The following is a 27288-nucleotide window of genomic DNA, read 5'->3' as shown; positions in this document are numbered from 1 at the left end:
CCTGGTGGCAGAAATCGTACAAAGCCCATAGTAAAAGAATTAAAAAATATAAATAAAATAATAAAATAACGAGTAAAAGAATTAAAAAATATAAATAAAATAATAAAATAACAAGTAATAATTTTATGTGCGGCTTCGGTCGATTTCGTTGGGTTCTTTATACGGTGACCTTCATCCAAAATGAGGTAGTCCTAAAAATAAAAAAATGAAATTTCATAAATATTAAAAATGATTTCTAGATATTTCTGGCTAATTTAGGCCATGTTTCGCCGTCGCGCTGACGTCACAACCGAGATAGATCTACGGCTCCCAATTAGGGAAATACTATAATTATTACCCATTTGAAAGGTCTTCCATCGTACGAGCCAAGCTTTTCGACGGATTTGACCAGACGCCCGTAACTGGTTAAAAGCACACCCGCTTTGCTTTGCACTTTGAGCAGATTCCTGGTCCTAGAGCCACTATCGTCATAGCTATAAACTGCCAAACTAGGGCACCTCTAGAAACATGGATGGAATTGAATTAGATTTTACTTAAAGCCGTAACTTACGAAACGAGAGCGAAAAAGTCTATCGCCATCTAGCCTCGAAATAAAGCGATTATATTTCATATCGTAAGACCAATCTTCATAGTGAAACATCCGTGAAATAACACCGAATGATTAGTTTGAAATTTAAATAAATAAATTTTAAATAAGCGCCTCTGACCAGTAAGACCACACTCACTCCGCGTCGAATGAAAATTATCGCCTAGAGATTTCATAAAACGGAATTTTAAAATCATTCGGAGCTGGTATTTCCCTTATGTTTCACTAGACAGATTGCTCTTATAATACGTAGCCCTAAAAGAATCTCGATCAGTAGCCGTTCCTGCAGCGTTAAACGATACATTTTAACTATTAGTCAAATATGAGCTAAGATACAACAAGATATCATTCGCTACCATCAAAGACTACCCAAGTCCCTCTCTAAAACCAAGAAAAAAGTCCCGCCGTTTTATCTATACACTAAGGCCGCCTGGTGAACTATCCATTCATTATTTATCGAAATTATCCTTTACACAAAGCAGTTTCAGGTCTAATGGGTTTCAAAATGGAGAAACTAACAACACCTTTACTTTTACGTAGTACCACTAGGCTCTATTCGAGTTCTCCCCATCAAGAACGTATATTCATAGGGAGCTGTATGGCTGACTCAGCCCTAGCTCGACTTTTATTAAAGGAACAAAAAAAAAAAAAAAAAAAACTTATATTTCAAAAACGTAGCAAACTTACGGCATTTCGCTCGCAGTCCTAAGATAAGACACCAGTCAGAAGCATAGCCCACACGAACTGTGTGAAGTCGCTGCAGTGTGCGCTTAGACAATTCTCGACTTCTTCTTAAATCGGATTTTATTAAAAACCGTGTCGATCTCTAGCTAATCACCTTTCCATAGTAAGAATAATCAGATTTCTACCATTGAAGAAAACTTCGTAAAAAACTTAATCCTCGTAAAAAATGAGACGCTTCCCCTGACACGTGACCTTTTCTTGTAAGCGACTGTTTTTTGGCCTAATTATTTAGACCTATAAACTCAATAGCAGCGAATAAAACCCGCCTTTAAAGGGAGGGTGAAGTAGAAAATCAAGTGATTTTTTATCGATTCTTCTACTAATTATAAGACCAGTCTGCATAGTCAAACATACAGGAAATACTTCTGAATGATTTTAAAATTCAAATTAAGTTCAGATTTTAAGGATAATTTTAAAGAAGGTCCTCCGACCAATCGCGTAACGCTTTGCCTTTTTATTAACAAAATTTTCGTGGCACGTTCCATGTCTCGCGCCACGATTATAACGTCGCGCGCGAATTTTATCAAATCTCGTGATAAATTTCATTCAACACGGAACGTGCCACGAGAATTTTGTTACGCGATTGGTCGGAGGACCTTCTTTAAAATTATCCTTAAAATCTGAACCTAATTTGAATTTTAAAATCATTCAGAAGTATTTCCTGAATGTTTGACTATGCAGACGGGTCTATGCAATAGTGTCTGAATATGGTATTTGGCGTTTCGAGGAGTCTCGCGTGTTTTAACGTTATGCCTATGGCGTGTTGTATACTTCCCTCCCGTAAGGAGGTTTTTTATATTACTTCTGGTTTTAGTCTTAATTATGTAGCTCAATTAAAAGTTATTTTAATTTTTGTCCCAAAAATGTACGTTTTTGGTCGAATTTTACGTTAATTATACTTAATTAAGTTGAAATTAACGTTGGATTGTGGTTCGGCAGAGTAGATTTAGCTTATAAATTGAGATTGAATAAAGAATTCACATTAATATCAATGTTTAATTGAAAATTCAATCCTTGCCGAAAAAACCCTATTTATTATTTTAAGTGTCGTTGGGGGCAATAGAGGGTAGTTTAGTTGGCTTATTTTGTTTCTGAAATGGATTTGAATGATTGCTTGATTTAATTGCGACGTTTAGTGTGGGGGCCGTATTTTTATATTTTACCCCACTCTTTTGTGCCGAAACGGTCACTAATTTACCCCGAAAAGCCGAAGGCGAAGCCATAAGTCATTTAGGATGTTTTAGCAGACGACGCATGGGAGATTTCTACTATTTTAGAATTTGGGGTAATTCAGCAAAAGTTCCGCAAAAATGATTTTGGGGTAAAATAGTGTTTGCCCAGAAGTAAATAGCCTGTATGGTAACGGGGAGCCCGTTACAAGGGTTCACCACCAGGTGGAGCAACCTAAATCAATACCAGGGATCCCCGCTAGACGGCCCAGGAAGCTGAACCTTAGACCTGTCGTCTGCTCGAGAACCGGGACTGGGTCTGGCTGATCGCAGGAGGCCCGAGGAGATATATTCAAACGTAGCACGCACGGGAAACAGGGCAGTTATATGTTATGTTTAAATGGATTGCAGTTATGTGCAGTAACCGGTTACAATGTAAATAGTTTATTCAAGTAGTATGTGAAATAAATGGATTACGTAATCGTGTGTTTTCGGGTTTATGTGAGAACGCGCGGTTACAAATGGAGGCACCGCCGAGATCTAACTTTTGAATTTTTCGCCATCGTTTTCCGGGCTTTGCGTTTGACATGGACGTTTAACTTTTGTGTTTTTGCCGAGTGAACTTCATTTTTTGCATGTTGTTATCGGACTTGGTGGTTGGTGAACCTTTCGGCGTGTTCCCTCTGCACAACGTGGGATATTGAGCATCCTACAGTGAGCCCCTGACCCGGCCGGGGGGATCTTTGAGGGTGTTCCGCAGACAACGGGAACACTCTACTATTGACGGCCACCCAGGAATCTACGAACGATAAGTTGATCTTACTAAATTTCGTTACTCGGTTTTTGTTTCTCTTGCATTTCCTTATTGAATTGTCAACTATTTTCGGTAAGGTTACATCATATGACTATAATCTTACTCAGGGCGGATTTGATTTGGGAATTAACGGCCAGCCATTTATTCTAAGCCTTGGTCGCCTCGCCATTATTGTTACCGGGCTGAGTCATTATTGTATGTCAGGTCAGCCTACATTTAGGGGCCGCCAAATTGGGCCCTGGTCTTATTGAGCACATAAGTTTAATTTAATTACTCTAAATCGGCTTTCTTATTTGCTTGAATTTGCCACATACTATTTGACCACATAATTCTACCTTATTTTATTCCATTTGCGGTCACGATAACTTTGGGATATGTGGGATTTTTGATATGCCGTGAAATCGGTGCTACCGTGGGATATAATCGACATACCCCGTGACATGGTTTTAACATTCCTCAACCCCGTCATGGTAATAACTTCCAACTGGCCAGACTAAACATCCCCGGCCTCCCATATCCTTGACATTAAACCCAAAACCTGGCAAAGTGTGTAAGTTGCCATCTCGTTCCGGTACTTCTGAATTAATGGTCCGGTTCCTCAATGATTGTGATTCCTAACGTAAGGGTTCTCGAGGGCGAGGCTCCAGACCTTCACATAAGGCCAATTCGAGTAAATCGTCGGGGTCAAGCAGTTTCTTACGACCATCCGATTTAGACGCCGTGGATGATCAACGGCGTAAAGACTGGCAAGCCAGGGCTAGGGTTGAAGCCGAGAGAATTAGGACTACCGTTGGTCATTTTGGTGAAGAACATGGGAAGAGTGCCGCCAAAGGGGGTTACCCCTTTATCACCATCGCGGGCCCCCCTTAGCCTACTATCCAGATGCCAAGAGCTTCTTCACCCCTGCATCTTAGGATGATACACGCCTCCGCCCCCTCACACGTTTCCTCCATTTACCCGCTCATTTTTTCAAAGCCAAGGGTTCAGGGAGCCGCAAGTGATAATCCAGCTAGACCACGAGCTCGTAACTCTCCCCGGGGATCTAGTCCCAACCCTCAGCATGTTCCGGTGGTCAATCCTTCCGAAACACCACCTCGTGTGACTCATAGGGTTATTGGAAATACTTCACCCCATGCTTCTCTAGCTCAGCATGTTCCGGTGGTTAATCCTTCACAAACACCACCCCGAGTTATCCATAGGGCCGCCCTTTATAGTACAAGACAGGTAAATGGTAGATTATTTTACCAAGTACGTGGAGATATTTCCTGCACGAAGTGTTACCGCTCCTATACTGTGTAAGATCTTACTACAGTATGTTTCACGTCATGGTACGATGACAGCCTTACTATCGGACAATGGCCTCAGTTCATATCTGTATTATGGAAGCGCTTATGCCGAATGTTAAAAATTCAATTGAAATTCACGTCTCCAAATCATCCCCAGGCAAATATGACCGAGCGGGCAAACAGGGTTATAGGCGAAATAATGAGTATGTCCATACGAAGTGGGACATTTAAACTCACATCGTCTGGCGATTATCCACGCTACCACTAACAATTTATTTAGAATCACTTCATGTACATCGGCACACTAATTTCTCGTCCATCTTTCGAACTGAACTGAATCGTACAGATTTATTATGCCAAATAATAATGAACCGTATTAAAAGCAACGATATTTCGAGTGAGGAAGAAACTTTTTACTTTGGGAAATTATTTAAGTACAAATGTCTTTTTCAATTTTGTTATCAAATTCTTTTGCTGAGTGGCAACTTTCAATGGCCATTGAAATTTTTTTCCTCGTTTCGCTCGTTTCTTTGTCGGTTTTTAAAAGGTATTTGTGGCGAACACGTAGCCGTTTTATAAGGAATTTTAGCCACAAAACGTTGGTCACGGGCTTATATTCATGCCATTCCTCCCGATGACAATGGTTAATATTATTTCACCATTATTTCAAAACTAACTTCAAGCCTAAGAATAATAAGTTTAGACATAAGTTCGTAAGATACGTGGGCCAACCATAAGTTAGTCGCTGGTAACTTAGAAACTGGAGCTTGTCATTAAGTGAGTGGCAAAATTTCAAAGAAATATTTTAAACTCACATCGTCCGAACTTTCTTTTCTCGATAAACATCGTATTGCGAATCTCCAGTTCCTTTGAAAAAGTCCGAATCGTCCAGATTTTTTTAAACAGGCGTATCGTCTATAATCATAAATAAATTTACGTTTAATAGTTAACAATATTTAAAATTAATTCTTCTCACCTTTATCGAGTCTAGAAAGCGTAAAATCGATGACTTTTACGTCACATCCGCTCGTCAATGCTTTTATTTCTTTCCCTTCCAAGTGAAATTTGGCGTATTTCTTTCTATAGTCTGTCAAACGAAAGAAGAGCCCTGAGAAATTTGTCCAAATTGGTGTCGCCACCATCGACCCCATAGTACTTTATCAACTTGTTTTGTTTTGTCAATAGTCGTCTGTAATATAGTCTGCTATAAACAGATAGGCTTAATCGCAATATAACCAATACATTTTGCAATATATGACAAGTACTTTAACGATTCATGCTTTAACTTATGTCATTAAAATATATTGCAATGCTAGTTCAACAAAGATAAGACTGGTGTCTTGTCGTTAATTTTGTTTTATTTTCTTTAATACTCGATGATCGTAAAAAACCATGAAACAAACATATTAAATATATATTGCAAAATGTATTGGTTCTATTGCGATTAAGCCTATCTGTTTAAAGCAGACTATATTACAGACGACTAATGACAAAACAAAACAAGTTGATAAAGTACTATGGGGTCGATGGTGGCGACACCAATTTGGACAAATTTCTCAGGTCTCTTCTTTCGTTTGACAGACTATAGTCCTACTGACCAACACATTGCCTTCATGCAAATCGCGATGTTCAAATTTACAAATTACTTCGGCAACAGCTAAGCCCAACCGTGTAACAAACTTACAGAACATATCTCATGAACCTATGTATACACGTACTTTGAAATGTCCCAAATCCTCGCCACCATAAGCGTACCGAAAAACGATATATCGTTGGACGTCTTCAAAATGACCTTAATGACAATGACAAATGGGAAATTACCTTGGTTGAATTAGAAAAAGGTCAGGTAGGCGGCGGCCTAACAAAACATATTGCTTTAAATTATTATTTATTTTTGGCTTGTACTTTTATCATTCGTATTTACAATATGGATTTTTTTATATTTACTGTACAATACGCCATATTCTGCTTAAGCGGAAAGCTTGTGCGCTGAGCCTTGCAGAGCTGAGGCGTTTTTTCTGTAAGGAAGATTTAGCTTTGGACTCCGGACATAACCTTAATCCTGGCACTACGTCTAATGGGTTCGTTTTCTTGGTTAGAGCCTACGCCCTCAGTTTCCACCTAAAATAATATTAAACCAAAAGTTGTAGAATGTATACGCTAACAAACAATGTCAAAAGAACTACTTACCCTCGTTGCGCTAGCCTTAGTGGCAAGTCCTGCTTTGCCTTTCCTTCCAGTTTCAGTTGCCGTCTTTGAAGCCGTTGTTTCACCAGGTTGTTTTAACGGCTTAAAATTTTCTCGTTTTAAGCAAATAATGGAGTTCGATCCATTGGAATTTCTGGCGATATTCTCCAACATTTTCTTTTCCAAGATCTCCAGGTCCATTTCAAAATCGTTTTTCCAACTTCCTTCTTTACCCGGCAAAAACTTTGAGTACAGAGAGTATTCTCTCGTTTGCGAGAAGTGACCGCATTTATGTGGGTTTTCTTTACTTTGGGACACAATACGTTTATTATTTAAGTTAATTATAGGGTTAACTTAGTATAATTTACCTGTCTTTCGCCAAGGTAATTTTGTTGTCCAATCTGTGCAGTACGTTAACAACACTTTTCATACCCGTTACAATCTCGTGGGCGGCCAAAATATGGCAATCTTCCTTACAGTTACTCGTCATTTCCTTGAAGGTGGAACCGTAAATAAATATAAAGGAAAGACAAGGCTTAACTAAAGCTACACACGAAAAATGCAAGGCTCGAGGCTCGACTCTAAGTTCGTTGATCGAAAAAAGCAAGGCTCGACTCTTAAGTTAAGAGACTTGCTAAGTACTAAAGGGTCCCCGTCGGATTCTTCCGAAATTGAAGTCCTAGAGGTCCGGCCGCGGTTAAAAGCGCCCCAGCTCAACCCCGTCCTCTGTCACGAGAGGATGTGGAAATACTCGATAACCCTGACCGTTGGTATTCCGATACCATTATCGATGGCTTTTGCCAATTAATAGCGAATAGTTTAAATTATTATTTATTTTTGGCTTGTACTTTTATCATTCGTATTTACAATATGGATTTTTTTATATTTACTGTACAATACGCCATGTTCTGCTTAAGCGAAAAGCTTGTGCGCTGAGCCTTGCAGAGCTGAGGCGTTTTTTCTGTAAGGAAGCCTTAGCTTTGGACATAGTCTTAATCCTGGCACTACGTCTAATGGGTTCGTTTTCTTGGTTAGAGCCTACGCCCTCGGATTCCACCTAAAATAATATTAAACCAAAAGTTGTAGAATGTATACGCTAACAAACAATGTCAAAAGAACTACTTACCCTCGTTGCGCTAGCCTTAGTGGCAAGTCCTTCTTTGCCTTTCCTTCCAGTTTCAGTTGCCGTCTTTGAAGCCGTTGTTTCACCAGGTTGTTTTAACGGCTTAAAATTTTTAGCAGCTGGTGCGTCCACCGCACCAACGTCTTCGGAGTGTTCATTCTCCGTCATTTTGGACTGTCCAGGTCTAGTTGTGGTCTTCTTAGTGGTGGTGGTGGTGGTTTTGGCAGGTTCAATTAAGGACGAGTTTTACGACACTCACTTGGGTCTTCATTTATAGCGTCTTCCCTGTTTTTGGAAAACGCTGACCACTCTTTCAATAGTTCATTTGGATAGCTCCCTTCAGCGTATGAGATTCTAAATGAAATAAATTGCGAAAAATCACACCTCAGTAATAAAGACATAATGTACAACCTACTGTTTGACTTTTAAGAAAATCGGAGCCATATTTAATTTGTTTTCCATAATACCATTCATTTCTCTAAAAAAACCGAACAGTTGCTTAATTAATTAACAGTAGCGTAACTAATTAAGTAAATTTTACTTGGAAATTATTATTTCCGAAAGGATTTGGCCAAGCGCCAGTTGCTTCGTTCCTGATGGGTTCAGCTCATCAACAGGAACAATTTTCAAAACTTCATCCTCTCGTCCACTTTTAATTTTGAAAACTTCCGCGAAGGAACCTTCGCCTATTTTCTTGGCGCTAGCTAATTCTAGCCCCAGTTGCTTAGTTCCTGATGGGTTCAGCCCATCAACAGGGACAATTTTCAAAACTTCATCCTCTCGTCCACTTTTAATTTTGAAAACTTTCGCGAAGGAACCTTCGCCGATTTTCTCGGCGCTACCATGAAATAAACTAAACAAGTTGGTCCGTCGCGCGAGGCCGAAAAGGTTTTTTTCCTAAAAGGGGCTGCAAGAGGGGTGAAACTTGTTACGATGCTGGTGCTATCTAGAGAGTAAAATAATATATTTTTATTGGGAACATAGGCTAACAATCGTCTGTTTCATCAATTTAGAATGTTTTCAGACCTAGGCTTAGCGTCTTTTCATAGTTATTATAAATTAAACTTCATACTATCAGTGATCGGTCTAATTTAATTAATACAAGTTGGGAAAACCAAAATATTACCTCTCCGAGTCAAGACGACTACTTACAAACTTATTTACCCAGATATGGAAATGTTTCTTAAGTTAAAATTTATGAAATATTAAAGCAGTATACAAAGCATAGCAAATTTACTGTAAATCAGACGAAATTTTACATCCAATAATGATATACTTGTACACATTAAAATCATCCGATGGGGGAAAAACGGGTCATCGGCGTTTTATAAATGACGCTAGCCTAATAAAGCGTGCAAGGTACCAAGGCTTAACAAAAATTGTAGGATAACATATTTATAGAGAAAGATAACAACTTTTATAACTAAAATTAGAAACTAACATATCTCTTAAAATTCTCGCGTGATCAACTGGTTTCACGCCAATTAAATAGCTATAGTCCCATAGAGCTATTTGTATTAATTCCTCCATAGGTTTTTTCGCCAAGCTGAGAACTACGCGTTTTACGTCACGTTATCCAAAAAGCCGACTATTTTCTTTGAAGACCGCGCTAGCTCAGCGCTAAGCACCGTAACGTCAAAATTCAAAAACAAAATCCCTGGGCCGCGTTCAGCAACGCTGGGCTCTGCTGAACGCGGCCCAGATTTCCACCATGATACTAAAATTTAAGCCTAATTATTTAAAAGTGTATTTAACTTTCGGCTCACTCTGAACCGTTAATGTCTCTGCATACAGAAACGAAAACCAAACCCAAACGTTTACTTTTTGGTTCACTAGGCCTATTGACAAATAAGAGGTCATTTGACCAACATAGCAGCATTGTGCTTGTATTCACTGTGATTTTAGAAAGGATTATGCTATAAACAGATGTAGTATAGCTTAAGTAATATATAAACATCCATTTTAAATAATAATATTAAAAAAATCTTTGGAATATCAAAATGAAATAGAGCTTTAAAGCTACAAAAGTACTAAATGCATCATAATTACGAAAAATATTTCCACATATTCACTTTATATTAAGGATAAAGGGAATATTATGGTTTCTTTACACATCAAAACAAAACGAACTTCTAACGCAGCGCACTACTGTAACAACGGACGGACACATACAGACAAAAACATAGACTGCTTTTAACTCTTTCCGTATTAATTTTGAATTGAGAAACAAGATTATCTTAAATATTAAAATAAATATAATTAATATTTAATATTTTCTTCGTTAGTTATTCGCCTTATTGAACGTTACATCGTTTTGAAAAAGAACAATTAAACATTCTTGAGAGACTTGACTAATATTGGCGTTTGAAATGAAGCATACGCCGGTTGCTTCGCCTTCATCAAATAGGTAGTATATAAGGGTGTCGAATCGCAGCTATGGATAAGAACAGCGCAATTGCGTGAACCTTTGGTGGAAGCCCCACCATTGGGAGGCCGGACGTTTCTCGTAACCCTGGCCGATCGCCGCGTATGTCTTAACCTTAAGGAGTAGAAGCCAGGTGTACAGACTGGTGTCCATGTGGGATGGACAAAAACAAAGACCAGAAGATGGTGGTGTTAGAAGCCAGGTGTACAGACTGGTCTCCATGTGGGATGGACAAAAACAAAGACCAGAAGATGGTGGTGTTAGAAGCCAGGTGTACAGACTGGTGTCCATGTGGGATGGACAAAAACAAAGACCAGAAGATGGTGGTGTTAGATGCCAGGTGTACAAACTGGTGTCCATGTGGGATGGACAAAAACAAAGACCGGAAAATGATGGTGATAGAAGCCAGTAAGTGCAGACTGGTGTCTATGTGGAATGGACAAAGACCACAAAATGGTGGTGTTTGAAGCCAATAAGTACAGATTGGTATTCATGTAGAATAGACAATTGACTAGTCAGATGAAGTAATAGTGGCCAGTTGATTTGTGGATAGATTCAAGTTTTGAAATTTCCGGGAACTATGAATACGGTCCGGAAATAGCGAACACATTTGCTTCAATTCGGAAACTGCGAACACGGTCCCCTGGGGTGTAAGTCAATAACAACAGACAGACAGACAGACAGACAGACAGACAGACACACACACAGACACGTCGAAATTAGAACCTCTCCGTGACATACGTCACTCGGAGAGGTAATAATATCAAAATGAGTGTGAAAGGTGGTTCACGATGTTGTGTCAAGCTCTAAACATATAAGCATAGCACTAGTTAGTATATACATTACTAAGCCTTGGCCCATTCAAAATATAAATCCCAAGAATGGTATAGAATAGATTCTTTAGTCTGTATAGTGCTTGAAGTTTTGCAATTGAAAATAATTTTAAATTTACCCTCCACGCACTCGTTACCAAATCCAGAATTTTTATTTTGAAATGGAACTATAAAAACTATTTCCTTACCTTACAACTCCGTCCATTTTACTTCCTGGTCTTTCTGATACCGCTCGCGCATGTGCAAGGGGGCATATGAAAAAAAAACCTTATTTCCCAGCATGCAATGTAGTACTAGCTTTGACCGTTGAAAATTTTGAAGGGTTTTATTTCATGGTCTATAAATGAAGCAATCCCCAGATTCCATGTTTTGAGCCCAGCGCAGAAGTTTTAATTTCACGAAATGCCCAATATTTTGGATTTTTATACAAGTTTTGCGTCAAATTTATCCTAAAATTTAGTTATCTCTTTTAAAATAGAGATCACGTATGAATTGCCGAGTTTAATTAAGTTCCTCTTCTCAAAGTCAAATCCAATTTGTTATTTCCATTTTTAGATTTTTCAACATGGTTTAACTTATACTAGAGATACGGGGATGTCCTTTGAGTATGTTATAGTCCTATTTGCCCCCCCCCATCCAACGATAATAAAAACGTGGGGATCGAGTTAACAGGGGCCGAGTAATTAAGGAAAATGCCCAATTTTGGGTAGCGTCTCACTTATAGTTAGAATGTCACTTTGCACTAAACTTTCAAGGCTCGTAACTCTTGTTCTACTATAGATACAGGGATGGCCTTTGAGTATGTTATAGTCCTATTTGCTCCCCATCCAACGATACAAAAAACGTAGAGATCTAGTAAACAGGAGCCGAGTAATTAAGGAAAATGTTCATAACCCTACCTCTAGCTACTTGTCTGTCTTTGCCTGACAGTTAAATCACCGGGTTATCCAACCCCACTTCTTCCCTTTCAAAGGGTTCCAAATACTTTGGGGAAACCCGAAGCCTTTTTAATTTTTCCAGAAAGAATGGTTTGCCAAACGGAGAATCTAGTTCCGATGTACCTTGCCTTGCCGGAAGTCTCGACTTTCGCATTATAATACTTTGCATTATGTATAAATACTTGATAGATTTCAATGTTCTCTTCTAAAATTGTAAATAGTTTAAAACTTTCATTGTATAATTATAAGTAAAGTAATTGAAAAGTTTCACGTTTTTCGTGACAAATAACACGTAATTCACGTAACGCGATATAAAACTTAATAAAAATTTATATTCGGGTAAGAAGAAAATTTGAGTCGTTTATTTACCAGTCCAGAAGTTTGCCTTTATATGTATTAACGTAAGTTTATAAGATATATGTTCCATAAGTATGACACTACTTGACTACCTCCGCTCGATTCCTATTTCATCTGTACTAAGCCTTTGACAGCAGCGCACCAACAGGCGTCCCTTCTTACCTCGAATCTATGAACTACCTCAATTACTTTTCCGCCTTATTCCATATGGCCGGAAGTTAGGCATATCTCAGGATTCGTATAGGGGAGTACCGGAAAGAAATTAGAGTAAGGTGAAATTCTCGCTTCGAACGAAAGGATCTTCTTTACGCAATTCACAAAACAATAAGACATAATCAAATTAATTCTTGACATAATATCGCGCACTTTCTTTCAATGAACTCTGTACTAAAACTTTACCTTACTACCTTTTTACGCCCTCCCCTATCCTCTGATGTACATTGGTTAAAGGAAAATTTCCACTCTTCAGGGAGCCCAGCCAAAAATTAAAATTCCTCATAAGAAAAATAGGATTTTACAGGAGAAAAAAAATTGTATTTATAGAAAAATATAAGGAAAATAATTCTCATATACATATAACACTAAACTATCAGTGTTCGTACAACTTTTGGAAAACCGCTTTCCCCGAGTTTTCCAGATTTTTTTTTCCCCCATACATATATAAAATTTCTAATTTTGTAGACTAAATCTTATTTGAATTAAAAATTAACTATAAAAATATAACAACGGTATGAGACCACGAACTTCATCGGGCACTGATCCTACAGGGGATACTGCCCATCTTCGAAGATTGAACTTTTATGCACCGGCATTCACAGGTGCTACCAACTGCGCCATGATGATGATACACGATGTTAAGCTCTCTTTGAGCTAATTTAGTTGCGTATTTAAACTAACGAGCTGGTAGTAGTAATAGTAGTTGTGGCCGGAGTTTTCGCTCTCGTTATCGTTATTTTTTAGCTTAAAAGGATCTCTATATTACCACAACCCACCCATAGGGGTAACTGGGCGCGCCATAGTCCCAGTCCCCCTTTCAAAATACAAGGGGGGACGTAAAAGGAGGCCGAGCTATTGCGCCTCTCCTCAGTCGGAAAATATGACTGTAATTTTTTTCTCATTCGCTTCGCGCTGACGTGCACGAGTTTTCAAGAACCAATGAGATGCTGGTTGTAATTTAGAGGCGGCGGGGATTAACTCCGGACACGTCTACGTTTGGACTGGAGATAAATCTGCATGGAAATGTGGCGCGAATTTATACCTTCGCCCTAATAAACTAAATATCCCTTCTTGGTTTTTACCTTTGATCTTTGTCGTCTGCTTGGTTAAATTTCTCCTCTTTACAAATAAAATTAATCAAGTGTTCCGCCTTCTCCTAAATTAAAGAATATCCGTTAACCATCCATAAGTGACATAATATCATAAATATGATAAGTTTAATTCCTAGCAGGGATAGATTTAATTTTTGAAGCAGGAATGGAGAACAGAGTAATCTGGGCGCGCTTCAAAGTCCCAGACCCCATTCCACGAGACGGGGGTATGAAAGAAGAAGCGGGTCACAGCGACAGCGGTAGAAATCAATTACGTCACTATTTTTTGCCGTCCCCGTCAGCAACGTCGTCAAAACGTAGTTTAAGTGAGCAGCCAATAACATAATTTAAACTTTTCGTTACGTGTTGGTTGGAGGGAGGGAAATAGTAACCGTTCTCCATTCCTACTTCTAAAATTAAATCTATACCTGATATAACTAAGAAGGAAAGACACTGTTGTGAAACTTTGCCTTCGATATCGCTTTTTGAAATGAAGACACTACTTACTATTCAGTGGCACACTTATTGATGTAACGATACTTATGCCCTAATGTTAAACGTTACGTTGCGGAATATATAATCGAAGTTGCAGTTCACGTGGTGCTAATATCACTTGTCTGCGTTAAGTATTAAAATTGAGACGCGATACAATCTTGAAAGTGCTGACTAATTACTTTGAAGGGTAATATATTATATATTATTATTATATATGATTTTATATTTGAATTGTAATACTGTACATGAAAAACGTTAAAACTGATATTATTATACTAATATTAGTTTTATCAGAAGAAATTTCTTTTCTTCTGGTTTTATGTAAATTAGCAAAAAAGCACTTGTTTCACCACAATGACCCCAATTTTCGAATAGGTTTTCGTAACAGAGTTAAAAATTAGTCTGTCAATTATTCCATGTTTTTAAATGGAAGTATAATTAATTTTTAGGTATATAAGTACTCTTAACAATTATATACATTTATAAAATATAAAATAATAGCAAATAAATAACTACATTTTTAAAATACAAAATAATAGCAAATATTTAACTACATTTTTAAAATACAAAATAATAGCAAATATTTAACTACATTTTTAAAATACAAAATAATAGCAAATATTTAACTACATTTTTAAAATACAAAATAATAGCAAATATTTAACTACATTTTTAAAATACAAAATAATAGCAAATATTTAACTACATTTTTAAAATACAAAATAATAGCAAATAAATGACTACATTTATAAAATATAAAATAATAGCAAATAAATAACTACATTTATAAAATACAAAATAATAGCAAATATTTAACTACATTTTTAAAATACAAAATAATAGCAAATATTTAACTACATTTTTAAAATACAAAATAATAGCAAATATTTAACTACATTTTTAAAATACAAAATAATAGCAAATATTTAACTACATTTTTAAAATACAAAATAATAGCAAATATTTAACTACATTTTTAAAATACAAAATAATAGCAAATAAATGACTACATTTATAAAATATAAAATAATAGCAAATAAATAACTACATTTTTAAAATACAAAATAATAGCAAATAAATAACTACATTTTTAAAATACAAAATAATAGCAAATAAATGACTACATTTTTAAAATACAAAATAATAGCAAATAAATAACTACATTTTTAAAATACAAAATAATAGCAAATATTTAACTACATTTTTAAAATACAAAATAATAGCAAATATTTAACTACATTTTTAAAATACAAAATAATAGCAAATATTTAACTACATTTTTAAAATACAAAATAATAGCAAATATTTAACTACATTTTTAAAATACAAAATAATAGCAAATATTTAACTACATTTTTAAAATACAAAATAATAGCAAATAAATAACTACATTTTTAAAATACAAAATAATAGCAAATATTTAACTACATTTTTAAAATACAAAATAATAGCAAATATTTAACTACATTTTTAAAATACAAAATAATAGCAAATATTTAACTACATTTTTAAAATACAAAATAATAGCAAATATTTAACTACATTTTTAAAATACAAAATAATAGCAAATATTTAACTACATTTTTAAAATACAAAATAATAGCAAATATTTAACTACATTTTTAAAATACAAAACAATAGCAAATAAATGACTACATTTTTAAAATACAAAATAATAGCAAATAAATAACTACATTTTTAAAATACAAAATAATAGCAAATAAATAACTACATTTTTAAAATACAAAATAATAGCAAATAAATGACTACATTTTTAAAATACAAAATAATAGCAAATAAATAACTACATTTTTAAAATACAAAATAATAGCAAATAAATAACTACATTTTTAAAATACAAAATAATAGCAAATAAATAACTACATTTTTAAAATACAAAATAATAGCAAATAAATAAATACATTTTTAAAATACAAAATATAAAATAATAGTTAATAATAAATAAATTAAGAGAGCTTTATTATATTGGCGAAGCTTGGAATCAGAGTCGTCGCTCGACGACTCTACCCTTCGTTTTGAACATACAGACCTCCGCTTGGTGAAACTATAAATGAGAGAATAAAATTGTTTCGCAACTGTTATACAATATTACCTAATAAACTTGATTCTTACGGTTTAATGGCGGCGTCGGCTGCGGGAGCTTCGGCCGCTGGAGCTTCGGCCGCTGGAGCTTCGGCCGCTGGAGCTTCGGCCGCTGGAGCTTCGGCCGCGGGAGCTTCGGCCGCGGGAGCTTCGGCCGCGGGAGCTTCGGCCGCTGGAGCTTCGGCCGCGGGAGCTTCGGCCGCGGGAGCTTCGGCCGCTGGAGCTTCGGCCGCGGGAGCTTCGGCCGCGGGAGCTTCGGCCGCGGGAGCTTCGGCCGCTGGAGCTTCGGCCGCGGGAGCTTCGGCCGCGGGAGCTTCGGCCGCTGGAGCTTCGGCCGCGGGAGCTTCGGCCGCGGGAGCGTCTAGTACAAGACTTACGTCTAGTATTATCGTTTCATCCTAGAATAAAAAAGTGGTTGATTATTAAATCCCAAATTTAGCGTCGAAATAACAGAAAGTAATTAGGAAATGGAGGGGTTAATGAAAGCCTTCGACGTAGGTGAAAAGTCATAGATTCAGGTAGAGCGACGCCTGGTGAGGCGCTGTCAAATGGGGCTTAGTAATGCAGACTAAATATAGGAAGATGGAAGTCCTGCGAAATTAACCACCGAGTGTAGTCAATAATTCTCGCTTCCGTCGTTCTCCCTCGAACTAGCTCTCACTTGTAAGTCTGTCTCTAGCATTACGGAGTATAGGAAGCGTCATACTTACGGACGATATCTTACAAACTTATGACAGTATTGAAAGGGGATTCCCCCCCCCTCCCCCAAGCATACCGCGAGTGACTGCTAATATTTATCGTCCAGTTGGCTCAAAGGCAAGTTGAATTCCCTCATTCCTGTTATTTGGATTTGTTTTTGATTTTACATGGGAGGGCGTGGACCTTACTTGATAATCAGCTTTTTGTTGATTCGCTGGAATCGCTGGGTCCGGTTCCGCTTTCTTCGGTTCAACTTTCTCGGCGCTGACCACCTACAAACATTTATTATTTATTCAATTCTGTTTCCTTCACACGCTGATCTTACGTTTACTTTCGCAACATCCTTGGGTTTTGCACGGCTAGGACGGATGCCAAAGTCTTTCGACGCTCCTTGAATTCTTTTAGAAACCGACTCCCGAAATGGTCTTAAACCAACTGCACTCTCTGGGGCCGGCTGCGATCTGTTATAATGTTGGTTGCCACCCCTAAATTAAAGTTTGAACCCGTCCTCTTGGGAAGTTACGAGAATTTTACTACCCCCCCCCCACTGGGAGCCACGTATTATTATCCCTTAGATGTTTTTTAACGTGAAAATGTAACAAAAGAATAGACCATTAATTCCATAAGAAAAGAAAACACATCCTATGGGTTAGGCTACCCGTAGTAGGCTATTTCCCTCGCCCCAAAAAGCACCGCAAGAGGCAGTGCGAGTTTCCCAGTCTCCCACATCCTTTATTACGTCGAAAAAGGTCTATTGCCACACGCGTACGCGTCTATTGTACGTGTTTAACACCTTTACGTTTTACGTCGAAAAGGTCTATAGGGAGAGGGCAAACCCATTCTTGCCACGTCATAGGCTTATTTCTCTTACCTCGATTCCATCCCCCTAACGGGGGAATTTCAGTATCGCGCCTACAAACGCTCCCCTAAGTAGAGGTATAAAATGACGTCGAATGTTCTTTCCCTCCCTGACAAACGCCCTCTCCCTATTGCCACTTCCTATTGCACGTGTTTAACGCAGACAACGAACCTCTGAAACATCAAGGACTTTTAGAAATGGGAGGAACTCGCCACATAAAAAACTGTACGTAAACTTTATACATAATAAAACTTTTTAATTTTTGGGACAAATCGGGTTAAAAAATTAGTTCGAAACGTGTTCCTTTTTCTTATGAAATTAATGGTATATTCTTCTGTTACATTATCACGTTAAAAAACACCTGTGGCTCCCAGTGGGGGGGGGGGTAGTAAAATGCTCGTAACTTCCCAAGAAGACGGGTCGAAGGCAGGGCCGGAAATAAGAGAAAAATCTTATAGGACATGTGTCCAGTGACCCCCCATTTGACTGGAAAATTTATTGGACATTGTCCACTGGAGTGTGCTAAAATAGTGTCGCATCTTCATAGTCAAGCTATCAAAACTTCGGAAAATTTATTGGTCAAAATGTCCAGTGACCCCCTTAGTTTTTTAAAAAGTTATGGGCAATTTTAAAATTTTATTGGACAATGTCCAGTGTCCTGTGCTTATTTCCGGCCCTGGGACTCGAAGGTTCGAGCTTTAATTTAGGGGTGGCGACCGACGTTATAAGTGCTCGCAGCCGGCCCCAGAGAGTGCAGTTGTTCGTTGTTAGTAGAGCCTAAGATCATTTCGGGAGTCGGTTGTTCTAAAAGAATTCAAGAAGCGTCGAAATGTCCGTCTATGATTCAGATCGCCCACTGTTGATTCGAAAACTTCGATTGGTATTGGAATATGTAGTTGCGGAAGGTGTCACGGTACGCGATGCTTTGGTGCCCCTAGCTGGGGCCGGTTTGAACAGCTGGACATTCACTATCGAATCGAAAGTAGTATCGGACGGACTTTACGAATTCAAATTAACTGGAAAAGCTAGAAGCAAGGATAAAGAAGAATACGCGTGAGGAAATTTGTTTTTTATTCTGTGTATACTCTGTTACAACATCGGTTGTCAGCACGCGCATAGCTAGGTCTCTATGTAACCTAGCTTTGCGCGTGCTGACAAGAGGCTAAAAAACTTCAGGATATTTTAAATCCTGAAGATCCTGAAGTTTTTTGTCTCTTGTCAGCACGCGCAAGGCTAGGTTACATAGAGACATAGCTTTGCGCGATGTTGTAACAGAGTATATACAGAATAAGCTGTCGTCCGAGATAGGGAGTTGCCGATCCTATAGCGTGAAAACAAATTTCCTCACGCGTATTCTTTATCCATGATAGTGATACGGATCAGGAGTACGGGGAGGCATATTGCAAATTGAGCGTTTTAGATGAACAAAGCGATGAAATATGGTCCACCGAAACGACTACTGAATTGCCTGTTCACAATTGGTTCCAATTCTCCAAATCTTTCTTAATCAACGAAGGCTGTAAAATATTGACGTGCGTCTTGAATATGGGGTCCTGTTACGATAAGAAGCCAAGGGTAACTGAACTGTACAACCGCTTGATTGATTCGCGCCAACGTATGCTCAACAATGGTATCCTAACCGACTGTACCATCAAAACCAAGTGGAAGAACTTCCCCTGCCATACGTTTGTCCTCTCTTCAAAGTCAGAGTATTTTCGCGCCATGTTTGAATTGGATATGGAAGAGAGTCGAGAGAAGGTCGTTGATTGGGTAGAAATTTTTGACGGCGAGACGGTGCAAGATTTGTTGCAGTACCTTTACACTGGAAAAATGCCGAATGGGATCGAGAAGACTTGCGCTAAATTAGTAGAAGCTGCTAGTTTGTGCATCTTGGAGGAGTTAAAGGACATGTGCGCTTTTGTTATGATTCAGAATATTGACATTGATAACGTCGTGAAAATTTTGCAGTTGGCAGAAAAGCATGATTTGGGCGAAGCGAAAATATCGGCGAGGAGTTTCGTTCAGTTTGAATACGAAAAGGTTAAGGAAACCGCGGAATGGCAAAATATTGAACCTCAATTGGCTAAGAAATTATTGTCAAGCTTTTTGGAAGATGCCTTATTGTAACCATATTTTGAAATTTCTAAACACTTTCCAAACATTTTTCATTATTTTCAACTGTAATTTGCGTTATTTTCAATAAAAAAACCAATTTTTGCATTAATAAATTTGAATTTATATTTTCTTCGCGGGTGTTTATGTCCTGGGTCTGTACTCAGGTGATTCATGACGTAACTCGCAGTCTCGTGACCCGCAGGAGTCACAACTTTTGTTCTCTCTTTGCTCGGCCACAGCCCACTCGATCACGCAAGTTGCACACGCTATAGAAGCCCGTCCAAAGAATTCAAAACCCATGTATTTTCGAGAATCGAGATTCGAGAGGGTGTAGTGGAAAAGCTGGTAAAAACATGAACGAGTCTCGATTTTTGAGACAAAAAGCACTGAAATGTTAGGGGGAATTGTCGAGTTGATGAACAAACTTTTATAGGAAAGTGAAAAATGTAAGCTCTAGCTTCCTGATGTTTTTACTATTTGTAAATTAAAGTACACTAAAAATTTAGAAAATATTTTGAAAGGCTTAGGACTGATAGTTATTTTTCTAAAAATTATCAAACTTTCAGTTTGTGGTTTTTTCAACTCTGGATGACTTCTAGCCATTTTAAAACGCGCTGGGCAAATTATTCAAATAAATAATTTTTCCCCCAATACTTGTAGTACTTGGTTTTCACATATTTGCCAATTAGCTTTAACGACTAGTTAATTGTAATAATAAATAAAATAAGCCCTTAAATACAGTATTTTGATGAAGAACATTATCAGCGGGATTGTTTGGGCCTAGTGTTTATTTTTTAACTGAAAAACTATTCACGCTTGAAATTTCAAAATTTGTCGGACTTTAGAAAACGTTACTACGCACCTCTCCTTAAAATTTCACGACATTTGATCCACAAAAAGCGAAATTACGCCCATTTTACTCCAAAAAACGGCATTTTCCCATAGACATAATGCTAATTCTTAGACTGCTTTGACGAACGTTATCGGTTGGGCCTAGTGTTTATTTTTTTACTGAAAAACTATTCACTCTTGAAACTTGAAAATTTGTAGGACTTTAGAAAACGTTACTACGCGCCTCTTCTTAAAATTTCACGACATTTGATCCACAAAAAGCGAAATTACACCCATTTTACTTCAAAAAACGGCATTTTCCCCATAGACATAATGCTAATTCTTAGACTCGTTTGACCAAGGAGTACTAATCGGTCATATTCTTGACTTTTGGCTGTTTGAAGGGGCTTCTATAGCGTGTGCAACTTGCGTGATCGAGTGGGCTGTGGCTCGGCACATCCAATAGAGTGCTTTCGAAAATGACGTCACTCTTTGTTGCGTAGTCTGCTACAGTGTGGAAATGTGTTTTCTTCGGTTTCACTAGTTTGAATCTCTTGAAATTTTAGTGATAAGTATATTGAAGGGTTTTTAATTACCGTGCAAAGGTTCAAAGCTTTAAAACGAATAGTTATTTTCCTAAAGATTCACTAAAATTTTGTTTGTGAACAATCACAACCTATTTACTAACCTAGGAAATTTTTAAGAAAAGAACTATTAGTTTTAAAACTTTGCAAGATAATTTAAAACCCTTCAATATACTTATCACTAAAATTTCAAGAGATTCGAACTAGTGAAACCGAAGAAACACATTTCCACAGAGTAGCAGACTACGCAACAAAAAGTGACGACATTTTCGGAAGCACTCTATTGGCTGTGACGAGCAAAGAGAGAAAAAACTTTTTTTCTCGCTTTGCCGAGATCAAGAATGAGAAAATTTTGGCCGTGTGAACAGTGCATTTTCCAGAGGCTGGTGAAGCCAGAAAATCTGATGAGCTCAGCACGGCGAGCGTAGCGAGAAAAAGAGTGTCGTCTGAACAGGCCTTTATATTTATTCCGTGTATAATACCCACGCATCCTTGCTTCATAGAAAATGGAACTCCAGTTGTAATGGAACTATTTTGCACTCTTGTCTGGATTGCGCTATTTAGTTCATGGTTTAATTGATTAGAAATATATGCGAACTAGTGTCTGTTATTATTGTAAACATTTATTCAGTTTTCCAAATAATATCACACCTTTTCCAAAATATTGCTGTTTATATACGGGGCCATATACAGGTCCATCCTCGGGCGACGGGGACATGGACAGGTCTATTTTTTTAATAAGTCAATAAATCGTGGACAAATTGCCAAAATTAAACTTTTATTTCGTTTCTTTTAAATATGATTTTTAAAATAACAAGTAAGAGAATTAAAGAATATAATTAAAATGATAAAAGAAATAAAGAATATAATTAAAATAATAAAATTTACTTGTAAAATAAAAAAAAAATTAAAAATCGCCGTTTCATACTGCTTTTTGAAAGTGCCTAGAGTTCCCAGTAACGACCCCTGGTGGCAGAAATCGTACAAAGCCCATAGTAAAAGAATTAAAAAATATAAATAAAATAATAAAATAACAAGTAAAAGAATTAAAAAATATAAATAAAATACTAAAATAACAAGTAAAAGAATTAAAAAATATAAATAAAATAATAAAATAACAAGTAAAAGAATTAAAAAATATAAATAAAATAATAAAATAACAAGTAATAATTTTATGAGCGGCTTCGGTCGATTTCGTTGGGTTTTTTATTCTGTGACCTTCATCCAAAATGAGGTAGTCCTAAAAATAAAAAAATAAAACAATGAAATTTCATAAATATTAAAAATGATTTCTAGATATTTCTGGCTAATTTAGGCCATGTTTCGCCGTCGCGCTGACGTCACAACCGAGATAGTTCTACGGCTCCCAATTAGGGAAATACTATAATTATTACCCATTTAAACGGTCTTCCATCGTACGAGCCAAGCTTTTCGACGGATTTGACCAGACGCCCGTAACTGGTTAAAAGCACACCCGCTTTTCTTTGCGATTCCTGGTCGCAGAGCCACTATCGTCATAGCTATAAACTGCCAAACTAGGGCACCTATAGAAACACGGATGGAATTGAATTAGATTTTACCAGGGATAGATAGACTTTTTTAAGACGGAATAAACAATGTTTGGCCTTTACTTCAGTCCGACTCATAGACGAGTATATAGTCCCTTCCTTCAACACGTAACCAAAAAATTAAATTATCTTATTGGCTCACAAAAACTACGTATTGGTGACGTTGCTGACGGGGAGGGCCAAAAATACGTAATTCCTGTTTAACTCTGTCGCTATGACTACGACCCCTCTTGCGTTGTACCATAGCCCACTCGATCACGCGCGTCACGACACAAGCTGCTCGCGCTATAGCTATAGAGCGCGGATCGAGTGGGCTATGGTTGTACAGATAAGCGTCTTCACAGGGGTTCAAAATGGAGCCGTCTAAATGCGAGGGTCCAGGTAATTATTCGGGAATTGTTTTTAATAGCAATTAAGAAGGTTGTTAGTGAATTTGGTGCCGGTGTTTTGGATTTGGAGTACATCTGTAAAGGTGAAAAGTGTTCGCTAATTCTTTCTTAAGCCAATCATTTCTACTATCCTCATGATTTTGTAAACGAATTTGATGAAGTCAACCAAGGCTTAGTCAATGGTCAGGAGTTTTGTGAGCTTAGTGTTTGGTTAAAACCTGTTCGTGCTGTAATATCTATGAAGACTTTTACTCAATTCTAACTCACTTTTAATTTTCTTGGGTCTTCCCCGTTTTTTTTCAGTTGCAAGCCCTAAGTCTTGTGTAACTTCCATTTTTAAACAATGTTATTTCAAAAATTACAATCCGAGCCCATTCCAACTTGGCAGACGAATGGGCAGACGACGGGCAGACGACGTTTACTTGACCCGGATATACATACAACGCCATAACGAAAATAAGACCCGCCTCTTCTTTCATACCCCTCCGTCACGGGTAAGGGGGTCGTGGACTAGGACGCGCACCCGAATAACCCTGTTACCCATTCCGTCTTAAAAAAGTCTATCTATCCCTGATTTTACTTAAAGCCGTAACTTACGAAACGAGAGCGAAAAAGTCTATCGCCATCTAGCCTCGAAATAAAGCGATTATATTTTATGTCGTAAGAACAATCTTCATAGTGAAACATCCGTGAGATAACACCGAATGATTAGTTTGGAATTTAAATAAATAAATTTTAAATGAGCGCCTCTGACCAGTAAGACCACACTCACTCCGCGTCGAATGAAAATTATCGCCTAGAGATTTCATAAAACGGAATTTTAAAATCATTCGGAGCTGGTATTTCCCTTATGTTTCACTAGACAGATTGCTCTTATAATACGTAGGCCTAGAAGAATCTCGATTTAAAAAAAAAAAAACAGAAAAAACTAGATTTTCCTTTTCACCCTCCCTTTAAACAAGGCTTTTCGCGCCATCTAGCGTTGAAACGAAATTAAACGCAATTCCCCACCGTCGTCTGAAACCTCGATTTCCTCACTGACATCAGGGTTAAAATTACGCAAGCTCACTAGATGGCGCCAAAACCAGAAAAAAATTTACGTAACAACAATACCATTTATCAAATTCATCTTCCCAGTTCGCGATGCGGCGATAAGCGAAACTGGCATCACTATAAGAACGGTTTAGATGCTGTTCATGTCAAAGAGACCAGATAGAAAGGCTATCACTTGGAGACTTTTCCCCATTCTGAAAATAAAGAAATACATTCAAATAATCAGATGACTTTAAGAAAAAATTAATTGTAGGCCAATAATAGACTTAAAGCGAGACTCGCTACAATCCACGTGGGCGACAAGTTACTTAGTTAGAAGTACAGATCAGCTAGGCTTCGGTCTCTATGTAACCTAGCTTTGCGCGTGCTGGCAAGAGACATTAAACTTCAGGATGGATTTAAAATATCCGCGAATATTTTTAGCTCGAATGCACAGATCTCTAGGCTTTAGTTTCAAATACGTGTAGTAGTCTGTAGGCAATTTCACGTGCATTTGAAACTAAGGCCTAGAGGTCCGTGCACTCGAGCTAAAAAAACTCGTGAATATTTTAAATCCTGAAGTTTATTGTCTCTTGTCAGCACGCACATACCTAGGTTACATAGAGACCTAGGCTTGCGCGTGCTGACAACCGATGTTGTAACAGAGTATATACAGAATAAGCTGTCGTTCGAGATAGGGAGTTGCCTATCCTATAGAGTGGGGAGCCCCGGGTACCCAAGAAAATGGGGCTTTGGGGTTAGGGGGAGCCCCCCCCCCGGGCGGGCTGATGAAATTATAATTTATAAAACATGCCGCAAGGAAGACTTGTCACTACAATTACGATAGAGTCCTTCCCATGATAAATACGGATAAAACCTTAAGAATTCCGTATTTTATCAACTAATAAACCAATTAAAGTGTGAAGTAGAAAATCAAGTGATTTTTTATCAATTCTTCTACTAATTACAAGACCAGTCTGCATAGTGAAACATTCAGGAAATACTTCTGAATGATTTTAAATTCAAATTAGTTTCAAAATTTAAGGATAATTTTAAAGAAGGTCCTCCGACCAATCGCGTAACGCCCTGCCTTTTTATTAACAAAATTCTCGTGGCACAGTCCGTCTCGATTGAAATTTATCACGAGATTTGATAAAATTCGCGCGCGACGTGATAATCGTGGCGCGAGACATGGAGCGTGCCACGAGAATTTTGTTAATGAAAAGGCAGGGCCGTACGCGATTGGTCAGACGTCTTTCTTTAAAATTATCCTTAAAATCTGAGCCCAATTTGAATTTTAAAATCATTCCGAAGTATTTCCTGAATGTTTCACTATGCAGACTGACCAGTCTTAAAATTAGTAGAAGAATCGATAAAAAATTACTTGATTTTCTACTTCACCCTCCCTTTAAGTTCACCTAAATCATGCTTTAAATACTAATTAAATAGATATATAACCCTAATTACGGCAGAGCCCTTCCCATAATAAATACGGATAAAACCTTAAGAATTCCGTATTTTATCAACTAATAAACAAATTAAGTTTACCTAAATCATGCTTTAAATACTAATTACAAACAAAAGTTACACTAATTACGATTATGAAATATTGCAAGAACGAAAGCTTACCAACCACTACGACCGTTCGAGAGAGACTAAACTTTTCATAAGTTATTTTCTAAAAGGGTGTAGGAATCGGCCGCCAGGGGGCAAAGTTGTCCACAAAGGAAAAATAGGCCTAATAACGTCAGTAGGCCAAAAATTAATTTATTTATTGAATGACTGCTGTTCGTGGCTTTTTTATGAACATCGGATACATTGAGAGATGGAAATAGATTGAACAATGATTATAATTCAAACAAATGGGATGGAATTTAAAAAGAGAGAATAAATAAAAGGGTGAGGCTATTGCCACACATTGACCCTTGACTTGAGCCTTTGGTTAAGCCTTCTTGATCGCACGAGTTCTAATACCCGCTGCTCACGTTTCACCTTTAATGCACTGATTGGCGGGCATTGTAAGAGCGAGCGCCTGATCTAAGAGGCTATGGTAAACCGGTAGTCACATGGCTCTTAACTAACAAGCAAGATTATAGACCAAAAAAAAAATATAATTCTTAGATAATAAATATCTGAAATTTCCAAAAATCGCGAAGATTTTTGTCCTTACCGAACTACAATACCACTCACTACTTTATTCTTGGCGGAAATTTAAATATGTTGGCTATGGTAAACCGGTAGTCACATGGCTCTTAACTAACAAGCAAGATTATAGACCAAAAAAAAATATAATTCTTAGATAATAAATATCTGAAATTTCCAAAAATCGCGAAGATTTTTGTCCTTACCGAACTACAATACCACTCACTACTTTATTCTTGGCGGAAATTTAAATATGTTGGCATAGTAGGCCAATAATAGGCTTCGACACAAACGCTTTTTTGTTATGAAATTATTTTAATAAGGATTAATTAAATTAAAATAATACGTACGAAATTTTAAACTACAAACTTTAAATTACTTTAAACACTAGTTAGGTAAGGGTTACGGAAATTTAAATTGGACATATTTCAGAATAGCGCTACTGGTAGTTGGTCACTTTTGCTTAAATTTATGTTTATTATAGGTAAAATTGGATGAAAAAAATTATGGTGCAAAAGGTTTTCGGCGCAATTTGAATTTTTTGTATAGGGTTTAAAATAAAATCAATCATTTTAAACCACGCGCCGGCATGCGCTACATTTTATTTAAATATTCAATTCAAATCTCGCACTTAAAGTCACCATTTTATATTGAAATTAAGGTCACATGATTTTTCCAAAACCTTTCGGGCCTACTTTTTGT

At 37.3% G+C, this 27288-nt stretch overlaps 3 protein-coding genes and 1 long non-coding RNA gene across 9 annotated transcripts in view; 1 reads left to right on the top strand and 3 right to left on the bottom strand.

Moving 5' to 3' along the window:
- The window catches only part of LOC149615876 (speckle-type POZ protein-like), a 46195-nt gene extending 23909 nt beyond the window's left edge, over positions 1–22286 (top strand). The window contains exons 1-2 of one of the 4 annotated variants that reach the window (XR_016376047.1): positions 17598–20486; positions 20607–22286. Coding sequence is in view for 1 of the 4 variants with exons in the window: in XM_089857294.1 (XP_089713420.1) it covers positions 19471–20052 (582 nt within the window). In the remaining 3 variants the exon portion in view is untranslated. Of the gene's footprint in view, positions 1–17597 lie in introns of those variants that run through there. The other 3 variants (XR_016376049.1, XR_016376048.1, XM_089857294.1) reach the window with 3 other exon arrangements.
- Positions 14–26110, bottom strand: LOC149615875 (uncharacterized). 3 transcript variants are annotated; one of them, XR_016376051.1, is made up of 4 exons: positions 26074–26110; positions 24526–24659; positions 22850–22999; positions 14–191 (listed from the first exon to the last, which is right to left on the bottom strand). It is a non-coding gene; the product is annotated as an uncharacterized LOC149615875 (long non-coding RNA). The 3 variants fall into 3 exon arrangements; XR_016376050.1 differs by lacking the exon at positions 14–191 and adding an exon at positions 22304–22695; XR_016376052.1 differs by lacking the exons at positions 14–191; positions 24526–24659; positions 26074–26110 and adding exons at positions 22431–22695; positions 24010–24494.
- LOC149615878 (serine/threonine-protein kinase haspin homolog) lies at positions 8118–11372 on the bottom strand. Its single transcript, XM_089856100.1, has 4 exons — positions 11356–11372; positions 8451–8747; positions 8325–8387; positions 8118–8263 (listed from the first exon to the last, which is right to left on the bottom strand). The coding sequence occupies exons 1-4, from the start codon at positions 11370–11372 to the stop codon at positions 8143–8145; spliced, it is 498 nt and encodes a 165-aa protein (XP_089712226.1). The 3' UTR covers positions 8118–8142.
- On the bottom strand, positions 16177–17795 carry LOC149615877 (uncharacterized). The gene is made up of 5 exons (XM_089856099.1): positions 17725–17795; positions 17392–17551; positions 17255–17338; positions 16398–16765; positions 16177–16329 (listed from the first exon to the last, which is right to left on the bottom strand). The coding sequence occupies exons 1-5, from the start codon at positions 17793–17795 to the stop codon at positions 16191–16193; spliced, it is 822 nt and encodes a 273-aa protein (XP_089712225.1). The 3' UTR covers positions 16177–16190.
- Positions 26111–27288: the final 1178 nt, after the last annotated feature.

The sequence above is a fragment of the Phalangium opilio genome, unplaced genomic scaffold (assembly GCF_054372755.1).
Source record: "Phalangium opilio isolate 3A_F unplaced genomic scaffold, DU_Popi_V2 ptg000217l_1, whole genome shotgun sequence".
Lineage (NCBI taxonomy): Eukaryota > Metazoa > Arthropoda > Arachnida > Opiliones > Phalangiidae > Phalangium > Phalangium opilio.
The sequence above is the reverse complement of the archived record's forward strand: the minus strand, read 5'-3'. Positions and strand labels throughout refer to the sequence as shown.